Source organism: Sminthopsis crassicaudata, chromosome 1, assembly GCF_048593235.1.
Source record: "Sminthopsis crassicaudata isolate SCR6 chromosome 1, ASM4859323v1, whole genome shotgun sequence".
In the NCBI taxonomy this organism is placed as follows: Eukaryota; Metazoa; Chordata; class Mammalia; order Dasyuromorphia; family Dasyuridae; genus Sminthopsis; species Sminthopsis crassicaudata.
The window spans coordinates 636,406,629-636,429,485 of record NC_133617.1 but is presented as its reverse complement, the minus strand read 5'-3'; the positions used below and the strand labels follow the sequence as shown (position 1 = coordinate 636,429,485).

At 33.8% G+C, this 22,857-nt stretch overlaps 1 protein-coding gene across 13 annotated transcripts in view; it reads right to left on the bottom strand.

The window, feature by feature from the left end:
- Positions 1 to 22,857, bottom strand: part of KDM4C (lysine demethylase 4C) — a 433,156-nt gene that overhangs the window by 136,916 nt on the left and 273,383 nt on the right. For all 13 annotated transcript variants that reach the window (XM_074282887.1, XM_074282892.1, XM_074282890.1 and 10 more), the window contains 3 exons: positions 22,264 to 22,340; positions 3,450 to 3,505; positions 476 to 584 (listed from right to left, as the gene is read on the bottom strand). In XM_074282887.1, coding sequence (XP_074138988.1) covers positions 476 to 584; positions 3,450 to 3,505; positions 22,264 to 22,340 — 242 coding nt within the window. The remainder of the gene's footprint in view (positions 1 to 475; positions 585 to 3,449; positions 3,506 to 22,263; positions 22,341 to 22,857) is intronic.

Sequence of the window (22,857 nt, the reverse complement as noted above, 5' to 3'; positions counted from 1 at the left end):
AACCAATGAAAATGTTTTCTAAAATAATATATGAAATGGTCAGGAGATCATCTGCTATATAGTTTGTCAAGTCAAATGACTTGTATCTATCTTAAGAGGAAAAAATCCTTCACATATAATAAAAGTCTTTTATTTTGTTTTCATAGCAAGTTTCTGATTAGGGAACAAAAGACAATAGAATCAACTTATTTACTTTTTCTTAAGGCCTAACCTCTGGACAACAGATATTAAATCATAGGAAAAAAAGAAAAGGGATGTGTGTGTGTGTGTGTGTGTGTGTGTGTGTGTGTGTGTGTGTGTGTACACCAGCAGCTGTCTATTCCTCACAAAACTTTCTTCAGACTTAAAAAACTTTCAAATCTCTAGATTTAATCTAATCTGAAAGTCTACACTGAGCTTGATAAAGGATGTGTGACATTATTAAAAAATTGAGACAATATCATTCATAAGGCATACATGAAGCTTTTCTACTTACCAATTTTAACCTTTGTAAAGGTATTCTGCTAATGTCTATTGGTGTCCTTTCTGTGACATTAACAAATCGAACTTCTGGAATTGCAACTGCACACATTACATGAGCCCACCTATAAAAATAATAGTGAATTAATAATAAAAATAATAAAGCCATTATAATAAAAAGTTTAGCTGGCCTTATTACTTGACCAGTTTAAACAACTTAAGGTCTTCTCACAGCCAGAAAATAACCATTTCTCCCTTTTACTCTCCTTGTTTTCTTGGGAACACAAGAATAAAATTTGTCTTAAATTTGAGTTTGCCCAAAACCATGTTCAACCCTTGATCAAATAAAAATAATTTTGAAACTGAGGTAACACTATACTTGGGGGGGAAGGGAGGAGAAAAACCTAAACTTGAATGCATTTTAGGGGAGGTTGTCTTGTGAATTCAAAAACCTGATTCTATTGGTATAGAAGAATGTTGATGAGAATTATCATATTCAGTAAAACACCCAATTAAATAAATAGAAGTTGTGCAGATTAAGCACCTTATTGCCATGGCAGAGGCCCTTTTACAATTTAAGTTGAAAAAATAATAAAATCCATTTTGTCTACTTAATCTGGCATCTACCAATATTTAATATGCATGTCCCTCATTATTTTGACCATAAATGAATTTAATGAATGGAATGGTGTCAATTGAGTATATTATGGAGCAGTTAAACATAAAGCCTACATGCCATAAAATACAGTAAAGTATCAGAAAATTTCCTATTGTTTAATTAAATAGTTCTCATAAAAGTTCTAAGACAGAATCATAAATACTTAAGGTGAAAGGAAAAGTAAAATATATTCCTTTGTTTTTGACAAGAATCCAGAAGATTTAATGTAAGGGCCCTTTAAATGGGTGGACACAGTGCCTCGGGAGATTGAGGCCCAGAAGTAATTTCTGTGGATATTAGGACTGCCCTTGGGCGGGATCCTGGCCATATTGAGATAGTTTTGTAATGGGTGACTCTCTCCCTGATTGGCTGTGTGTGTGACCTCACAGGCCCTATGTAAGCCCACTGCAGGCAGCAACCGCCCTCTTTAACCTAGTGCTGTTCACCCTGGCTCCCCAGCCTGGGTGGCCAAGCCAAGATGGGTAGCCAAAAGAGGTAAGGGTTTTGGTAGTGAACACATGGGTCTTCTGACCAGGTGTTCACTCGGGAACCAACAAGTCAGGGCATCAGTTAGGGCATTATGTGAGTAGGTATAATAAAGGCTTTTAAGATTACACGTGGTTGTTCTTGAATGCGCTACCGGTTATTAAACTATAGATTCAAGAGATTGTGGCCAGAGACCTTAGAAGGCCTCAGAGGAGGCGAGCCGGGTAGAGCTCACACTGCAAAGGACAGTGGTCAAAGGTACTCTGGTGGGTCTAGGACAGACTAGTAATTGTAACTGCCAGGAGAGCACGTTACATTTTAACTTCATATGTATAAAGTGTTCAAGAAAGACTTTACAAAACCCTTAGGTAACATTTTCCAGAGTCATAACCTCCATCTCCCTAACAAGACTAAGCAAATACAAACAAGCAAACATGCACAGATGAATGTGTGTGCGCGCACACACACACAGGCACACACACACATCACATATTTGAGGGAAAATTCTACAATGTTCACCAAAATCACTGAACTGATGTTATAAGATCGAACTAAATGTAAAGCACTAAAAAACATGTAAATCAATTTTATTTATGAAGATTCAAAGGCTTTGCAACTATCAAGAAATCCTTCCAAGTATATCCAATTCTTAAGCACAATGTCTAGCAAATATATAAGCATTTGATAAATGTTTACTTACTGAGTTACTAAATCTTTATTGTTACAGAAAAGCATTGTTTTATTTGGTTTCTGAGGGGAAAAGAGGATATATAGCCATCTTCCTTTGCATAGCAAAGGTTTTCATACAATTTGTAAAGTTAAAGAGTATTATTTAAAGTTAGAACTTTTCATTTTAATTTATATAATTTATGCTGTGATCGTTCAAATCTTGTCAATAAAGAAAGTACAAATGCTATACAATGCATGATAATTTAGATTCATGCACACAAATGAACTTGAAGAATTTACATGTATCCATTTGAAAATTCAGTCAACAAAAAGCAATCATTTTGTTATTTCAAATAATTTTTTTTCTTTCAATTAAAATACATTGACCATGAAAATATGGCTTAATCTCACATTTATAAAATTAAAATTGTAACAGAAAGATGTGAGAATCACTGAAAAACAGGTTGATAAAAGAATCAAAAAATAATAGTCATCATGGAATCATCCAGTATTTTTCCTCAATATTCTTTACATTGTGTCTTTTAACTCTTCAATACTAATGTACTTTTTTTAGTTTCTCTTTTAATGAGAAGTACTGTTTGGCTTACTAATTTCAAAGACATGATATTTATATTTTTGTGATCATGATTGATAACATTTATCTGAGTTTAATAGATTTCTTAACTTTCTTCTGATCTGGTAAATTACGTAACAATAGGACAGATATTTGACATCATATTTATGAAGTGCTTTTTGATGAAACCTGGGCATACTGTAGATTGGATTATGTTGGGTTTGTTTGTTTGTTTTAAGTCAAGGAAATAAGTTAAACTCCAAATAAATGAAAAATTGCCTATACTATATTGTCAATATTCAGGATTTAGAGGGAGGAGTGGGGGGGTGGGGGAAGGGAGGAGTAACAGTCTTAAAAGTCATTATAGACATTTAACATATTAGAAAAAAATTGTATTGCCTTCTTTAACAATGGTGAAATTAATATCAATAGCTGTTACAGGAAAAATGCATTTAACTTTCAATGTCAGTAGGCAAAAAGCTTTAAAACCATAGTTTTAATGATGACAAAGGGAATGATAAAACAAAATGCCTTCCTGACTCCTTTATAAGTTCCCTTTAGGCAAGAAAGAAACTTAACATAAGGATAAGCTCTCCCACTTACTTCTTGTTCTTAGTTTGCTTGAGTGCACCACCTCTCAAATTACAAAGACAACATTCCTGGGTTGGGGGACAGAGAAGGGGAGGGAAAAAAAAAAGGGAAATCCATGTTAGACAAATATGTTATATAAATACAATTTTTCAACTTAGTTATTTATATACTAGAAAATCTCAGCACTTAAAAATGAAAAACCTACTTAACAAACTCCTTCGTCTAATATCCCTCCCTTCAAGCTCTCAAAGCCCTCAATGTACCTATATAAGAATATATACAGAAAGTAGTCTAAAATATTCTATCAGAAAGCAAAGAATTAATATATTTCTTTTATAATTTTAGAAGCATTTAAAATTGCTAGCATGAGGGGAAATATTAAGTCATCCTAGAGACTCCTTCTGGAAAGTCTTAACTCTGATACAAACCCCCACATTTGATATAGCATGTAGCTATCATTGCCTAAAGTGAGCATTTATAACCTGGATGAGGTCCACAAACCTTGAACAGATATCAGGGGACTTGCGAACTTGGATGAAAAAAATTTTTTTTTTCTCATTATTTTCACTCTAACTGAAATTTAGCAAATTTTTTTTGTTAAAATTTTTTTAGAAAATATTTTCTAAGAAGAATTCATAAATCACAAAAGATTTACAAAGGGTCCTAGAGATCCTCTGATACAAAAAGGAGAAGAATCTCTTCCATGGCCTAAAGATTCCCTCAGTCTGCCCCCCATTCCAATTTTTACCCAGGGTTGAAAGACAGATAAGAAATAAGGGATTAGTAGTCTTCCTCTTGATATACATGACCATTTTTGTCAATTTGGGAGAGGGGAGAAACTATTTTAAAATGCATCATTTGTATTTAAAGCAACCTTTTGGTTAATGCTATTTTTGAGGGGCAAAATATTATTCAGATCACTTTTCCAGTTGATTGGTATATATGATGTGCAAGGCAACATAAAACACCAACTCGTAGCTAAATCTTGGATTCAGGAAGACTAAGATTCCAGTCCTGCTTGAACAAGTATGTGGCTTACTTGTTCACTTTTCAGTGCTCAAGGTGCCTTGAGTTACAGGTATGTATGTTGATATGTAGAGTTCTAAGAAGTTTTTACACTGGAATTTTGTCATATTAATAAAAATAAGATCTGGATAAACAAGTAAACACCATTTTCTAGTCTCCAATTTTACAGAATGCTGAATTTTTATTTCTTTCCTGAAACAGACATATATATAATATATATATATATAGAGAGAGAGAGAGAGAGAGAGAGAGAGAGAGAGAGAGAGAGAGAGAGAGAGAGAGAGAGAGAAGCAGATAGGTAGATATATGGATGGAGACAGACAGACAGATAGATAGATAGAAGATAGATAGATAGACATTGCTTTGTCTTTTATGTATCTAGAGCTGATACTCATCTACTATTCTACCCCATTGCTATGAGTATTTGTATTGAACATTGGTTATTTCTTCAACCCCATAAAGTAGATAGATAAAGTAGTAGGCACACAAAGATCATTTTTTTGTTTTTTATTGAGTGGGATAATTGTGAATTGGAGATCTAAGTTATCTCTTTTCATCTTTAATTTCAACACATCTATTCAGGTTTTTTTGTATTACATTTTAAAATATTTGTAAATTTTTTATCATATGTTCACTAGTCTCTATGTTGTATATGTTAAAATTCCTTTATCCCTCAAGGTTATCTCTAAATGATGTTTAATCATTTTATCTTTTCTCTAATTTTTCCAAGTTAATTTATAATGAATTTTAAAACCACATAGCTTTTCTTTGCACAAAAGGTTGTGATGCTAAAGAGACAAAGGAAAAAAGATCATTAAAGGCAGAAAACCTAAATATTCAACAATAGTTGACATATATTTGTATGCATTTGAAGTGTCCCCTAAGCATTCAACTATATTTTTTTAATTTTTGTCTATTACGTATGTTGATATTAAAGCCACATAGAAAATGAACAGGTGAATGATTTTGGCTAGAGAAAGAACAACCAACAAACCTCATTTTAAGTAGAAAATTTGAAGAAAAAGAAAGATTTTCTATCACAAACTCAAGTTTACATTATGAAACCAACTGAGGTTATTAGAACTAAGAATATTGAGGAGGCTAACAATAAAACTCAAATTGAATTTACTTCTTATAGGTAGAATAAAAAAGCATATTTGACTAGTGTCTTAAGAAATCTCATGCCATTCCAATTACTAAATAATACAAGATTAAAAGTAATAGTTTATGACTTGAGAGAAATGGGGAACTCAATAGCTCCTATCTATGCACATGTTAAAGATCCCCAACTGTTATTGCAGGATTCTTTGCAGATACCATAGAAGCATAAGGCAATGTGTTAGGATTACCAGAACTTTACAGGAATGATTCTGATATACTATTTTTCTTCTTTAAATTAGCTCTGCTATGATAAAATGGGGGTACATTCCTAGAAGTTCTGCCAATAAAAGACAAATTCTGGCAGATGCTATAGAAATTTTCCTAGATGTTTATGTGTGAATAGAGGCTTCAAAGATAAATCCACTGGCAGAAATACAAAGTAGCTAAAAGTAAAAAGTCAGTTGGACACTTTTAAGTAAGCATAAGTGAGTCACAACTTCATGAGCTTCAGTTTCCTATTGGTAAAATGGAGATAATGATATTAATTTTACAGGGTTGTGAAACTTTAAAGAACTAGGCAAATTTCAGATGTTATTACAACATATGTATTCCTAGAGCATTTTTCTTTCATTCTCTTCCAGTATCTCTTTTCTTCAGTTGTAAGGGTTTATTTTTCTTTAGCACAATGGCTGAAAGTAAATATATTCTATGTCATACAGTACATTTTGCTCCCCATAATGGCAGTCATCATTCTTCTTGACATTACTAGTGCTTCCTAGTTGAAACATTTAAGATTAATGAGGCATTTGTTCTCAATCAAGAAGTTATGTATGAATACAGCTCAGAAAGTTATGTGTAATGTTCTCTCACTTTCATTAAAGTCTTGTTATTATGAAGTGGGAGAGGGGGAGGAAGAAAGGAAAAAAGAAGAGAATGAATTGTGACTTTTACCTCTCTATCATTAATGTCACTGTTAGCTAATCACTATTATTAATACAGAAAGATGAGAAGTAAAATAGTAAACACACTTTTGCAAGCCAAAAATGATGCCATGAAAAATGATTTATTCAATTGAGAAAAACGAGTTTCTGATGAACAACATCATTATTAACTACTTGTTTGCTTTCATCCCTGAAGGCTTTATTTATTTATTTGCTAATAGCAAACACTTTCTCCCACCCCTCACTTTTTCTTAACCTAAGAAAATACAAACTAGCCTTGTCTGGTATTTTCTATCTAGTCTTGCCAATACGACTTGCCAATAAGTTTTTCTTCCTGAAGGAGGAAAAACTGCACAAAACTGATCCAAGAGAGTAGCAGTGCCATCACTGACCTCAAAGCACTAGGCCAAGTTCATCTAAAAATAGGTTGACATGATTTATAACACTGAATAACAATCTTCTCTTTGAATCGATCTCCTAACTGCTGTTGTAGCGGTCCTGAGGGAAGGAAAATATTGGGAGAATTGCAGCCTAAGTAATAATATAAGGGGAACAGGCTGTAGATGTTCCTACCGCTTAGAGAGAGAAGGGTAGTTATATCGAGTAGAAATTCCTGGTGGATTTTCATTTTATTTTGTTAGGTTAAATCCTACTTGAGGGTCATGAGAACTGAGGAGATTTTTCATTTTTCTGTATGGAGACGTAGATAAAAGCCAAATCCTGATGTTCCCATAGGGAATCCTAAACAGGGCCAACACCACCCATAGGTTCCCAAGATTGAACAATCACTATGATTTCAAATCTGTACTTCTGAGAAAAGGCTAATATACAAAATCACAAAAAGATAAGGCAGAGAGGAAAGGGCACTAGACCTAAAATGGCAAGTGACCAGGCTTTTGCTGGGTCAACTTGGAGAAATTGCCTGTGGGCTTCAGTTTCTTCTATCAAATGATGAGACTGGGCTAAATGAATTCTAAGTCCTTTCCAGGTTTGTTTCTGTTATATTTCAAAAGCTTGCATATGTAATTGCCTTCTGCCTATAGATCTTATGTTCCAAGAATTAACAGTGAAAGCCCGAACAACATCAAATTCATGCAATTGTCTTATGGGTCACAGAACAATGGTAAAGGATGCACTACTGAATCATCAATATCAGCACCCATGAAGGAATGAAACCAGTAAAGATAGAGGACTATTTCATTTTTCCTCAGGGATTGAACAAAAGGCTAGAGTGAAGATAACAGAATGTACAACAAATAAAAAGCTTGATTTAGGCAAAGACCACTGAATGTGAATCCAGGCTCTACCAACAGGATAATTTAGGGTAAGTTAGAACAATTCTTAATTTCTCAAACTTGAGGGGCAGCTAGGTGGCGCAGTGGATAGAGCACCAGCCTTGAATTCAGGAAGACCAGAGTTCAAATCTGGCCTCAGACACTTAACACTTCCTAGCTGTGTGACCCTGGGCAAGTCACTTAACCCCAGCCTCAAAAAAAAAAAAAATCTCAAACTTGAAATTAAACAAAATGATCTTTAAGATCTCTCCAATCCTAAATCACAGAATTCAAGGACTTGAGAGCTAGAAGGGACCTCCATGATAAAATCTTCTAATACATAATTATACACACACACACACACACACACACACACACACACACACACACACACACACATATATATATATATATATATATATATATAAAACAGACTATTATATATAAAAGAGCAACTAGGCTCTACCTGAAAACTTCCACAGAGAAGGAATATCACTTGGGAAGACAAAAAGACTTTCTACTAAAATCAAGAATAAATTAGCCTCTTTTTTATACATGGATTTTGATTTTGCCCTCTTGAACCAACAGAATAATCTATTTTTCTTTAAACAATAGCCTTCCAAATACTTGCATACAACTATTATTCCCACTGTTTTCTCCAGGTAAAGCATATCTAGTTTCTTAAATCAAACATCTTATGAGCTCAAGGTTTTTCTTCATTTGATGCTCCTTCCTTGGATAGTCTCTAGGTTAAATTACATTGCTAATAACTTAACGTAATACTCCTGACACAAAAGGATTACAGCCTCCTTGTTCATGAAAGCTACCAGCCTTCTAAAAAGATCAAGATTGCATTGGCTTTTTTTGGCTCCATGAGTCACATTGTTGACTTATATGGAGCTTTAAGTTCTGCAAAACTCCAAGATCCTTTTCTATGTGACTGTTACCTATCTATGGCTCTCACATTTTATTCTGGTTATACGATCCAATGTATTAACTATCCCTCCTAGTCCTGCGTCACCTGAAAATTTGATTAACACACCATTTATACCTTTATCCAAGATATTTAACAAAAATGTAAAACAGCCAAAGTTAGATAGCTGGTATTCTCCACTATCAGGTTGACACTGAATCATTTATAACTATTCTTTAAATCTGAATCCTTTTAATCATTATCATTACAAAGAATTTTTACTTCTCTATTTTTTCTATAAGAATAGTATGGGATACTTGGCTAAAAGCTTTGTTGAAATCCAAGCAAATCCATAGCATTCTGCTTATCTAGTAGATGTTGAAAAAAAAAAAAAAAGACTTAAGAGCTCTTCATCACTTGCTGCATATGAAAAATTACAAGAGCTTAAAAAAATTTTTTTCATCATTTTAATTGCAATCCTTTATTCATGAAGTAAAAGCTAAATACAATGCAGTCCTATTCATAAAAACACCCAAACATCTACATTCTACTTATTTGTTTGTAGTTGTCCTTTAAAATAACATCTCGCAAAGGGATGAAGCAGAAGAAGCAAAGGGACCAGTGGAATTCTAATCTTCTGTCTGGTGAATTTTACCACTATGACTAAAATGAAAATGATTGTTTATTATATGCATTCATTATCACACTTACACTGTACAGTAAAACTCCTTTATTACTCTGCAGAGTACAATAAATGAATTTGGCTAGATAGTAAATGTGGGCAATTACCTGGTTTATGCATTTCATTATACAGAATAAGAATTCCACTTGATAAGTTGTTTTGTTTTTTTTTTAATGGTGTATTCTACTTTTTCATAGTGTGGCAACTTTTAAGGACATAAAGCATTAGAGATGATTTTCTATGTTGTGGTTTCCATCAGAGTAAAATGAGGAATTTGTTCAACTATCCAAATTTAGGTTGGAAGAGATAAGTTTGAGTCAATAAGAATATGTATTAATTGTTCATTTAATAATGTACAAAACTACTTTTCCTACTAGCAAGTGGTTGGAGTTATAACTAAAGGCAGCCTTATAACGAGCAAAAGAATTAAGCCCACAAAAATTTTATTGAGCTGCATAGTATTCCATCCTATATTTACGAACAATGCACCCTTCTGCTACTCTTCCTAGTCAACTGTTTTTTATCTTTTACTACCCCCTTGGTGGTAGTTAAATAATAGCTAATATTTGCATAGCATTTTGAGGTTTATAAAGTATTTTATATCTATTATCTACTTAATAATCAGGGCAACCTTGGAAGGTAGGTGCTAGTTTTCAGAGTGAATAAGCACCAACCTATAGGAAATATTTTCATGTCCCATAAAGAAATTTATATAATAATAATAATCTAATTAATATGTAATTAGGCTACAATTACTACATTATATTAAGATCAGGCCATGAACACACATTGACTAGTGATTAATTTCATAGCTTACTTATGGTATTAATCATTCTCCTTAGTAAGTACATGTAAAAGAAATTTTGTATTTTTAAGTATAAGCAAAAAATCATAGCCAAATTTTGTATTTCTTGGCTAAATGGGGGTGGGGACAGAGAAAGAATGAAAAATGTGATTTGGTTTCTATGACATAGCTAATGTATAGAGGTCTGAAGTTAAGAAGATGTGATTAGAATTCAAATGTCCTTTGAGATCTTTAATAACTATGTAACCTAAGCAAGTCAGTCAAACCCTTCTTACCTCAGTTTTTTCAGCTTTAAAATGGGGATCACAGTAGTAGCTACCTCCAAAGGTTTTTTGATATATCTGTAAAGAGTTTACCATAATACTTGACATACATTGAGTGCTTGACAGATCTTGTCCTCCCCTAGAACATTTATTATGTAACAGACATTGTTAAACACTTAGCTTGCTTATGCATCTTCACTCCCATTAAAAAGATAGAAGCTTAAACTAAATAAAATTTACATTATATAGAAATTTCTGGAGGACAAAAAATAAAAAACAATGTTACTTATCAATCTACTTAACTGAAAAATAACCCTTGTATTTTAGAAACATCATGAGATATAAACTAACAAAAATGATAACTAAAGGAAAATTTATTAAGACAAATATAAATGATGTCATGTTATTGTATAATCCATAGCTGGTCAATGTAAGAATTTAGGCAAGAACTTTAAATCAAATATAAAAACCAAGATCTATAAATTTTAAATATTTACTTACATTTCAATTTTTTCTATCATCCTTAAAAATCTTACCTGAGAAATACTCCTTTTTAACATTAGCTTACTACTGCCTTTATATTCTCAACAGAGATTAAGCATTTAGCTAATTAAATTATTAGCCAAATTTAAACTCCCCTTTAGGTCACCACTTTATTCCTCTCATCTGACTTAACTCCTCAGGCTTAACCTAATGTATTATTCAGACAACACTGAAATGTAAGAGATCACACAAAAGTAAGGAAAAAAAAAATCAATACAAGAATTAATCAGAAGTTAGTGAAAAGAAATAGAGTAATAGGATTTTAGCTTTTGTAAAGGCAAGGCAATAACCCTAGTAATGATATTTTTAATTAATGCAATCTGTTATCTTTTGACAGTAATATTTGAAACTATAGTTAAAAGTAAACAAGATTAATCAAGTTAAGAAATTAAGAGATTCAAATAAATGTCAAAATTACTAGAGATTCTATAAATGGCAGAATCTAGTAACATTTCAAAGTCATTTAAAAATAATAATAAATTGTTTTGAATCAATTAGAATGGGTCCTAAAATCTTTGCACTTCCAGTTTTCCTCTTCCCTCCCTAAAAAATAATTCTGAACTCTATGAATATTTACCTTAAGAAGTATCAAATTGGGGCAGCTAGGTGGCGCAGTGGATAGAGCACCAGCCCTGAATTCAGGAGGACCCTAGTTCAAATGTGGTCTCAGACACTTCCTAGCTGTGTGACCCTGGGCAAGTCACTTAACCCCAGCCTGGGGGGGGGGGGGGGAAGAAGTATCAAATTGGGGACAGTTAGATGGCTCAGTAGATAAAACACAGTTCAAATCTGATCTCAGACACTTAACACTTCCTATATGTGTGACCCTAGACAAGTCTCTATGCCTCTCTCTCTCTGTCTGTCTCTCTCTGTCTCTCTCTGTCTCTGTCTCTGTCTCTGTCTCTCTCTCTCTCTCAAAAAACAAAAACAAACAAAAAAAACCCCTCAAAACTGCTTAATCTATTAAGGTTGAATCACAAACCATGAACTAGTAATTTGGCTTTCAAATTAAATCTGACATTTTTATTTACTGAAAAAGTAGTATTGTCTTCAAAGGGAAAAGTCATAATTAGATAAATTATAAGCAACTAGAGAGCAGCAATGTTATATACAAAAGTAGACTCTGTTCAAAACATTGCATAAGCTCCTAAATAAAATCCATAATCACATTTAAAAGGTCAATCTAACTTTCCAAGTAGACAGAGGATTTTTGTAATTTTACAGGACAACCTCTAGAATCGGTCCATCAGACACCATGAATGGAAAATGATCAGATCTAGAAATGAATAAAAAGAGAAAGGCAAACTATGTTTTAACAAATGACCTACTATTTTGAATGGCCCCAAGCCTCTCACTGAAACATACATCTTTTTAATGTCACTATTCTAGGGGGCGGCTAGGTGGCGCAGTGGATAGAGCACCAGCCTTGAATTCAGGAGGACCTGAGTTCAAATCTGGTCTCAGACACTTAACACTTCCTAGCTGTGTGACTTTGGGCAAGTCACTTAACCCTAGCCTCAAAAAAAAAAAAAAAAGAAAAAAAAATGTCACTATTCTAGCTAAATATCTAAATATCATTAATTTCATTAAAATATCGTAATTGGCAAAGAATTCCATGAAGAACAAGTTGCAAAATATTATCAAAATTACTCCAAAACACTGGAAAGTGATTTAATGATATGGCAAGGACTGGAAAATAATTTTTCAATATCATCATTTCATAGCCTAAATTAATACTGTAAATTTTAATTTACAATTACAATTACAAATTTACAATTAATATTGTAAATTTATATTGTAAATCATTGCCACACTAAAAAAAAAGTTAAAGTCAGCCTATCAATATTATCCATTACTTAATGAGGCAATGAAGTGATCTTCAAAAAAACATAATAAAATGTGGAGTTTATGAATAAAATTTATTCAAAATTTGAGAGAATTGAATAGAAAAATCATTGGCCTAATAGTAAATATTTGGCTAGTAAACTAGTACAGACTAGTATAGTTCTGTAAGACTCAATTTTATTTGAGTCAATTTACGATGGCATATTTTTTTTAATGGCATATTTTTTAAATGGTATATTTTCTGGGACAGGAAAATTGTTTTTTTATTTCACAGAAGGAAATTTTAAAAATAAGCTCAATTCTTAACAAATAAATAATTTCTCTTTAGTCCCATGATAAATGAGGGATGGCACTGAATCAAGAGGAAGAAGAAGACTGGTCTGGGCTATACTACTAATTATCTCGAAGATCATCTTGAATATCATAATTATTTTGAGTAAATCACAATTTCTCTGGGCCTCAGTTTCTTCTTTAAAAGGTGTATATTAGACTTTTTATGCTCTAAAGTTCCTTCCATTTAGAGAACTCTGATTCAATCATAAAAAGAAAGCAGAATAAAAGGCAAAACCTCTGAATTTAGATAGCAAAAATAACAACAAAAATGCTAATAATAAGAAAGCTATGCTATGACAAAAACAGAAACAAAATCAGGGAAAAAAAGCTTAAGCCAAAGGATTAAAGTGACAAGGACAGAGGCCCAAGATACTTCCCTCTATGGCCAGACCCACCAGACTGATACCTGTAGAGTTGGGAAGGTCAGGAGTCCAAATCCTGCCTTAGAAATGGAGTTGGGAAAATTAGTCACTTCCCTACTTTCTGTTATGTAGTTTCTTCATCTATAATAGGGGCTAACAGCTCCTATTTCACAGAGATATTATAAGAATCAAATGACACTAGGATTCTGGAGAGACACCTGAAGCACAAGAAAACTTGTGCTTCTCCAAATCTCCTCCATAAAAAGAGGTAGAACACTGCCTCGGAACAGCAGCAGGGTGTAAAGCAGGAGTCCCCCAGAGACACATTGAAAAGATCCAAGGAAAGAGCCAAAAGACAGAGGTGAAGATTCAGCCTTGATTGAAAGGCCAACACCTCCAGGCCAACTCTGCAGAGTCAACAAGTTACAAGCCCTTATGGCAGCTGCACAGACCGGCCTCAGCCTTAGAAACTGTACTTTCACTGAGGGGGGAGGGAGGGAAAGGGGAGAGGGGTCTGACTTCTGAGCAGGCTGAAGGTACTTCCACTGTCCAGAAACGACAAGCACAACTGCTATGGTTGCAAGGAAAAGGAACTAGCATAAACCTGGTGAGTGCAGAAGCGGGGCAGGAACCTTCTTGAATAGGGACCCTTGCAGGAGAGCAGAAGTTCTGTTTTTAATACCAGAGCAAAGAGGACAGCTGGTGCTCACAGCCACAGGAAGGACTCTTATTAAGGGGGGGAGAGGGTGGTGGTAATTATTAAGATTATTATTATAATAGTTAATTATATGTTTATTAATTATATTACTTAAGATAATTTGCAGGACAGTGTGACTGGGAGCCATAGCTATGGCTTCGTAGTTAGAGAGGATAGATCAGGATTAGGGCCCAAGAAAGACCTCAGAACATAACAGTAAGAAAGAAGTGAAGTTTAGGCCTTCATTCCCTTAACCTGGGGATTATAGGCCGATTACACTAATAGCTGCTAAAAATAAAATAAAACAAAAATAAATAAATAAAAATGAGTAAGCAAAGGAGAAATAACCCAAACATAGATAATTATTTTGAGCATAGAGAATTCTGATCAGTGTTCATATTCAGAGGAAGATCATGGAGTTTAAAAAAATCCAGTCCTTTTTCAATAAGGAACCATAAAAAAAGTTCTTAGAAGTTAAAAAAAAATTTTAAATAAAAAAAAGAGAGATTGAGGAAAAACTAGGGGAAAAAAAATAAAAGCAATCCAAAAAAATAAAAAATAAAAAAAATTATGAAAAGAAAGTCAACCAATCAGAGAGAATCAACAACTTAAGGTAGAAAATAATTTCTTAAAAACTATATAACTGGGCAAGGGGAAGCTAAAGACATTCCAAGACACCAAGAAATCAATAACAAAACAAAAATCAAAAGAATGAATAGGAAAAAAAAAACTGAAACATCAGAAAAAACCAATCAGGAGATTAGATCAAGAAGAAATAATTTAAGAGTTGGAATAACTGAAAATTATGATTAAAAAAATCTTGATATCATATTACAAGAAATTATTAACAAAACTGCTATGAAATTCTAGAACAAGAAAGCAAAGTAAAAATAGAAAGAAATCCAACCATCACTACCTGAAAGAGATCGCAAGAGGAAAATTTACAGGACTATCATAGCCAAAAGTTTAAAGTTCCCAAGATAAGGAGAAAATACAGGAATGAATAAGAAAAAAAAAACCTAAATATCATAGAGCTACAATAAGGATAAAATAAGATCTAGCAGCTACGATATTCAAAGATTGTAAGTTCTGAAATAATAACTCCCTACAGCGAAAGAGTAAGGATTTCCAACACAAGTAACTCTCCAAACAGAGTATAATTCTGAATTTAAAAAAAAAAAAAAAAAAAAGGGGGATGGATTTACCCATAGAAGCAACAGATTAAAATTTTAAATTCAATAATATGTTGCTTTCAAGAAACATAAAAATGACAGATATACATGAAGATAAAGGGCAAGAGTAATATTTTTAGCATGTAAAAAAAAGCAGGGATAGAAATTAGAATCTTAAGAAAGCTTAAAGTTAAAATAGATTTAGCTGAAAGTGAAAAATAGAGAAGCTACACTGTCAGCAATATTATTAAATATTGATTTAGAACATCTAAAATACCTAAACAGTATAAAATACCTGAGCATACAGTTCAAAAACAGACACAAGAACTATATGGACATAAACATTTTTTTTTTCCCCCTGCTGAGACAACTGGGATTGTGACTTGTACCAGGGTCACACAGCTAGGAAGTGTTAAGTGTTTGAGTCCAGATTTGAACTCAGGTCCTTCTGACTTCAGGGCTGGTGCTCTAACCACTGTACTACCTAGTTGCTCCAACATAAAACACTTTTTATACAAATAAACTTATTTAAATAACTGAAGTAATATTTACTTTTCATCGGCAGACAAAGCCAATATAATTTTTTTAAATGACAATTTAACCTAATTAATCGTTTTATTCAATGTCATAAGAATTAAACTACGAAAACATTATTTTACTGAGTTAGAAAAAAATAATAACAAAGTTCATTTGGAACAACAAAAGGTCAGGAATTTCAGAGAAACCAGAAGAAAAAGATGTAAAGGAAGTAGATTTAGTAGCATCAGTATATGATAGATATAGATATCAGTATATCATTATATAACTATATAACAAGGTAAAAGCATTGTTGAAGTATAAAGGAATGATTTCAATCATTTAAAATTAAAATATTCTTTCATATAAGGACATAAGCATAATAAAGTCTTAAATATGTTTATGTTTCTAGATATTTCTAAAAATTTCAAAATTTAATTGTAACCTTCAGGGGAATGGGAAATGGGAAGGAAAAAAAAAGTTAGCATAGAACAAAAGAAAACAATGTATAGTATTTATGAAACAGGTTTTCTTGAAATGAAAATGTATTGTTTTATATTAAATCTTTTCTTATGATTGGTTGTATACATGGCAAATCTTTTTCTCTTTTTCATTTTGTATTTAACTTTAAAATTTAAAAAATCAAATCAAATAATGCATTTAAAGCATTAGGAAACATTTAAAACTGAATACAATTGTCACTTGCTATTACAAATTTTATTTGGTCCTGTTTTAGAACAAAAAAAAAAAAACAAACAAACTACAACTATTTTTTATTATAAAAATTGATTCTTTTTTCAAAGACTTCAGTAAAAACTAAGATATGAAACTAAAGCATTATTCCCACAAAATTCATTTCTTTGTTTTTGGAGAGCAAAAGTATAAATTATATAATTCAAATCAATTCAATTCAAAATATTTATGGGGTACTTAAGTAACTAGTATGATGTTAGATATAGGAAGAAGTGGACGAGAGAAAGGAAGTGTCAAGTTGCTTTTGTAATTTATTTCATTTATTCATCAACCCCAGAAATGTTCATTTACCACTCACTACTTGGGAGGCCCTGGGCAAGGCCAAGTTGAAAAACAATGTCATCCTGGCTCCCTAACAAACTTAATGGGGAATACATAAGCTCAATGGGATGGGGCAAAAGAGAAATTAAGAAAATGTGCTCCAGAATATGAAGTGAAAAAAGATCATTTGCAGGTGAGTTAAACAAAGCTTTCCTAGAGCGGTAGCTTCAGAGCAGACATTAAAGGGCCTCCCATGTCCAGCTTCCTATTGGCCATCTGGAACTGGAGGCCTATCGATATCTTTTCTTATAAAATCTAGTCCTACTCCCTTCTAAACTTCTTAGGAAGGTAGAGGACAGCATATCCTCCTTGGTCTTCCACATTCCAGCAGAGGTGCAGGCCAGCTGATTCCCCTTGTCTTTCTCCCCTGTGGTGGGCCAGATAATGCTGCAGGCCTGCTTCATTTCTACCTGGGAGGTCTGCCGTCTGCAGTCTCTCCTCACTCTAGTTCGTCCTCCAACAAGCAATTTTGAAACAATTTTGAAAATGTCGCACCTTCTTCCCTCTAACTCAAAAAATTCATCACTTCTAGAATCAATTATAAAACTACAGGCCACCCCTGAAAGTCTCCAGTTTTCTTAGGCCCCTCCCACCTGCCCTTCCTGCTTCTTGGCCTGGGCACTTTCTGAGACCAGCTCCCATGCCTGGGACAGTCTCCTCTTCTATCCCAAACTCACAATTTTACCAGGAGAAAGGTGACACTCTCTCAACACTGACCAGCAGGTAAAGTGCGTTAGCTAGAGTAAGGAGAAAGGATCATTACAGGGAAAGCAATAGGAGGGAGAGAAAGAGTAAGAATCCCCAGCGAGGGACTGGTCCTAAAATATAAGCGGAGCTTTTATAGAGGAAATCCAATTTGTGGTTTTTTTCTAGGGGAAGGAGAAGGAATTCAGAGGGAGGGGTCAAGGAGTCTGGGGGCAGAGCAGGTCCCAAACCTGCCTAAAGACATGCTCATCTCCATCTCATAAGGTAATTTAAAGGTACCCAAAGGTACTCCATTGGGGAATGGGCAATGCGGGAGGATAAAGAGCCTGGGAATTATCTGAAAATAACTTCTTCCTGACAGAAAAAACTAAGTCCCATCATCTACCCCCTGTCTTCTGCAGTTTCCTACAATTCCCAGTTAAAACCTCACCTGCTAAAGGAAGCTTTTACAACTAAATGTAGTGCCTTCTCTCTATTATTTACTATTGGTGTGTGTATATTAATTTTTGTCCATAATTGTTTGCATGATGTCTTCCCCCCATTAGTCTGTTTGTCCATAATTGTTTGCATGATGTCTTCCCCCCATTAGTCTGTCTTTTGCCTTTCTTTATATCCCAAGCATTTAGCACATTGCCAACACTGCCTAAACCTAGCTGGTAACAGTATATAGAGCACTAGGCCTGAAGTCAGAAGACTTCAAATAAGGCCTCAGATGTACTAGTTGTATGACCTGGGGCAAGTTATTAAAAATCTATTTGCCTCAGTTTCTTCAACTACAAATTAAGGACGATGATAATAATAACCCCTACCTTACAGTGTTGTTGTCAGAATCAGATGAGATAATATTTGTAAAGAAGCACTTAGCACGGTATATTTTAGTAAGTTCTATATAAATATTTCTTCTTTTTCTTACCTTCTATAGCAAATAATAGGAGGTTATTAAGTGCTTGTTGACTAATTGAGTAGTTTAAGTAAAGGAGACAGTTTATGATAATACAGAAACAGAAAAAGTTAAATGAGCAAAAGACCATGTATGAAACAATTATAGAATGAAAAATATAAGGAAATATGACAAGACATGGGGAACAATACATATAGTGGGATGCCAAAAATATATACTTCTGTTGTCCAAATTTTAAAACAAGTATAATTAATGATACTACATTTGATATGGATGTTGAAAGGCTAAACAGATTCATCAAAACTATTTGGTATTGATTCAGAATTAAAAAGGTGGATCAATGGAACAGACTAGACAAAGATGAATTAGTAATAGCTTGAACTCAATAACCCATTATTTAATAAATCCTAAGACATAATTTACTTGTGAATAAATTCCCTATTTGACAAAAATTACTGGGAAAAAGTAGAGCCAGTCAAAAACTGCATTTAGACCAAGATCATGAATGATATAGAACAATAAACTGTAAATGAATAATTGTATGGAATATTAAGGGTCATACCATAAAAAAATCAGAAGAAAACCAGTTGTTTCTTTTTACAAATATAGTGACTGGATAAATTCTGAACCAAAAAAAGACAAAGAGACTATCATAAAAGAGGAAATAAAAAAATTTTCATGGCAAGAAATACAAGTTTCTGTACCAAAAAAATAAATAAATCATGCAACCAGGATATAAAGGGAAGTTAGTGACTGAGCAAAAGATTTGTGTATCAAATGTCTCTGATAATGATCTAAATATCCAAGTTATATAAGCAAATAGCAAAAATACAATAAGCCAATAAAAAAGACCAACAAAGAAGTGGTTAAAGGATAAGAACTGTTTTCTAGTAATTCCTAATTGCAAACTATTAAAATACATATGAAAGACTGTTTCTGATCTCTAATAATAAGAGAAATGAAAATAAAAGAGACTGAAGTGTTACTTCACATCTAACAAATTATTTAATGTTACAAAAGAGGGGAAGACATTATTTTAAGGACTATGTGAAAATAAGCACACAAATACTCTATTGAAGGAGCTGTGAATCAATCTAACCATTCTGGAAAGAGCAATTTGGAAATCATATGAAGAAAGTGACTACCATGTCTATTCCTTGTAACTCAAAGAATTTTTTTTAGTATTCATGTCACATAAAGCAAAGATAAAAAGACTAAGCAAAGATAAAAAGACTAAGCAAAGATAAAAAGACTAAGCAAAGCTGAATCATATATGATTAAACAAGATGGGAAGGAGGAAGGGAAGTAAGGGAACAATTAAGCAAGGCCAGGGAGAATCACATGGACATCTAGGTGTCCAGGCAGTCAAAGAAACAAGGGGAAATATGCTTTTTAGATATGTTAATGAGACAGTCCAAGGGATTACAGCCCACTTTGGTGTATAACAAGGGGAATAGAAGGAGTTGCTTAAAGTTTGAATAATGGACTGATTAAAGTTCCTGTTCCACATCAATAATAGTCTAGCATACCAAAACCTTTTGGAATCCTGACTCTCCCACCAATAATTGGAGACAGCAGGATAGAGTGGAACCAGTAAAGCTCTGGCTTCTGGATCCCAGTTATCCCTAAGATGTTTAGGTCCTATGTGATCTGAGCTTTGAGGCTGGACTATGGATTCCCTTGTGACTAAATCTAACCTAACATTCATGTCTGCTGCTCTTCTCCTCTAACATCTAAATCACTTTTAAAAATGATAATCATGATAAAATGACAAAACATGTCTAAGTGATAAGGTTGAAAAAAGAGATCATTCAAGATAAAAATAATTCACAGGAAATTCTTGTGTGAGGAGGGGTAAAAGGAGATAATTTGAGATACAAATGATTAAGAGAAATTCCTGTCTTATTTACAAATATCTCCAGAACCTCTTGGATAACATCTCTGTACAAACATTGTTTTGATGACCCTAGTTATGTATAAAAGGAAGTTCTGAAAAATGGAATCCTCGCACTCGGTCTACACCAGCCTTGTGCCCGCCAACTGGTATCCCCTTGCAGGCAGTTTGGCCTTTCTGGAGGCCAAATGACTGTCTATCCCTTTATTATCAATAAGACTTTGTTTTGATACAGCATTGAGTTGTGAATTCATCCCTACTGAACCCGCCCTTGGGTTACTCTCTGAGGAAGGAGAGAGGTAAATGAGACCCAGGAGGAAAAAAGCTGATCGATCTCAACTTAGAGAGCCACCAATTTACTCCTCATCATAAGGACAGATCCTGAGGATACTCTATTACAGAGTAACTTCTAAAATGACATGAAGTTAATAGTGAGGAAATCAGGCACTCAACAAGCATTTACTAAGTGACTATATGTCAGGTGAGGCAGCTGGGAAGCAAAGGGGATAAAGGACCAGGCCTCAAGTCAGGAAGATCAAAATTCAAATACAGCTTTAGACATTTATTAGCTGCAATTAATAATGACTACCCTAGCAACTCAGGGTTGTTACCCTGAAAAACCTACTTAACTCCTGTTTGCTTCAATCTACTGGAGAAAAAATGGCAAACCTCAGTATCTGCCAAGAAAACTATAAGTCAGATTTGGGAAAGTGGAGAAATAGGTCAGAAAATTTCAAGCTCTTCAGAGCGAATATGCCTCCAGCAAATATGCATAATTAAAAACAAAAACAAACAAACAAACAAAAAAAAAAAAAAAAAAAAAAAAAAGACTTGGGACAGAAGAGGGGTCTTCCTAGGATTACTAGAAAAGTCCAGAAGGGAGACCCCAGGACTGAAGATTAACTGGTGTGAAGTGTCAGTACCTCCAGCTAGCTACAGAAATAGCAAAAAGGAAGCCAGTAACTAGCTGGATTCAGAGGTAGCCACAGCCCAAAGCAATGAACGGTCCACTCCAGGACAGCATAGAGTGAAGGAACTTGAGTCCTAGAAGATTGAGGGGAACTTTGCAGATAAAGGATGCCAGGCCCAGCAGTGCTGCTAAGGAGGATCTGTAAATGCTGAAATTTTAATTGGGCCAGGAAATGGAGACAAAAAATATTCTAGAAAGGGGTACAATCTGTGAAATGCCCACAGAATGGAGATGGGATGTTTTATGCACAGAACATCAAGGAAATTGGTGTCAGTGGGTCACATAATATGTGAGGAGAGAAAGACACAGTCATGAAGGACTTTGAAGAATTTTATATTTGATCCCATAAATGACAGTTATTTGTCTTAATAACTTCACTTAAAGTGTGGCCTTTGAAGCCATTCATCAGAAGCCATGCAAGTGTATTATAACTCTAGCATGCACAACACAAGCTTTTTAAAAGGCCTTAAAATGTAGACCTGTACTATTATTTTGGTTTGGACAGGCTCATCGACAGAAGGTTCACTAATAAGTGATGGCATTTTCTTTAGCCACAGAAACCCATAATATCATATACTGAAGTTATAGTTGCTGCAATCTGTGCCTACAGGGAGCACACCCACAATTTAGGAAATCAAGAAGCTTTGAAGGATTAAAAAAATTAGTGGCAACTAAAGGATGAAATGGAGCAGAAAATGCTAGAAGTAAGGAACTTATCCTTTGAAATGAAAATCACATAAACATATTTTTTTTAAAAATTAGATCTTGTAAAATACATACTAGCAAAAAGATGGAAGTAAGCTACTTACTGCCGTCCATGCACTTCTCTTGCAGCGAGAACATAGCCATCCATCACGGATGTCCTGAGAAGGAACACCATAGCAACCTGTTTTTAAAAATCAGGCATATGAATGGGTTAAACTCATTGAGATATCTAATAACTTTCAAATACCTGAGTTATTAAAACACAGGAGTCAGAAAGATCACTTAAGGCTCTTCATTTGTTAAAATGGATGCTATTTATATCAAAAATGATAAAATGATTTCAGAATGGCTTTTAGTTCTCATCTCTCATAGCAGAGATTTTAAAGGCTACTGCACCCCAAAGACTGAGTGATTGAAAAGAAACTTTAGTTCAAGGATCAATTTCTGAAATGCTAATGAAAGTACTTAAAAGATAGGACAATTACTCAATGGTCAAGGTTTGGTCATCTACCCTCTAAATTTACCTCCCCAGATATCTAGGGGTTTACCTGCTAGATTTCTTTCTTAAGGACCAAGCTTTAAACCCAAATAACTCTGGCTGTCATAGATTGGTTAATAATAAGTCAAGCCCCAATTGGTCATCTTTTGGGTCCAGAGTGACTCAGGGTGAATATAAATAGTAATTATTTCTATTTTGG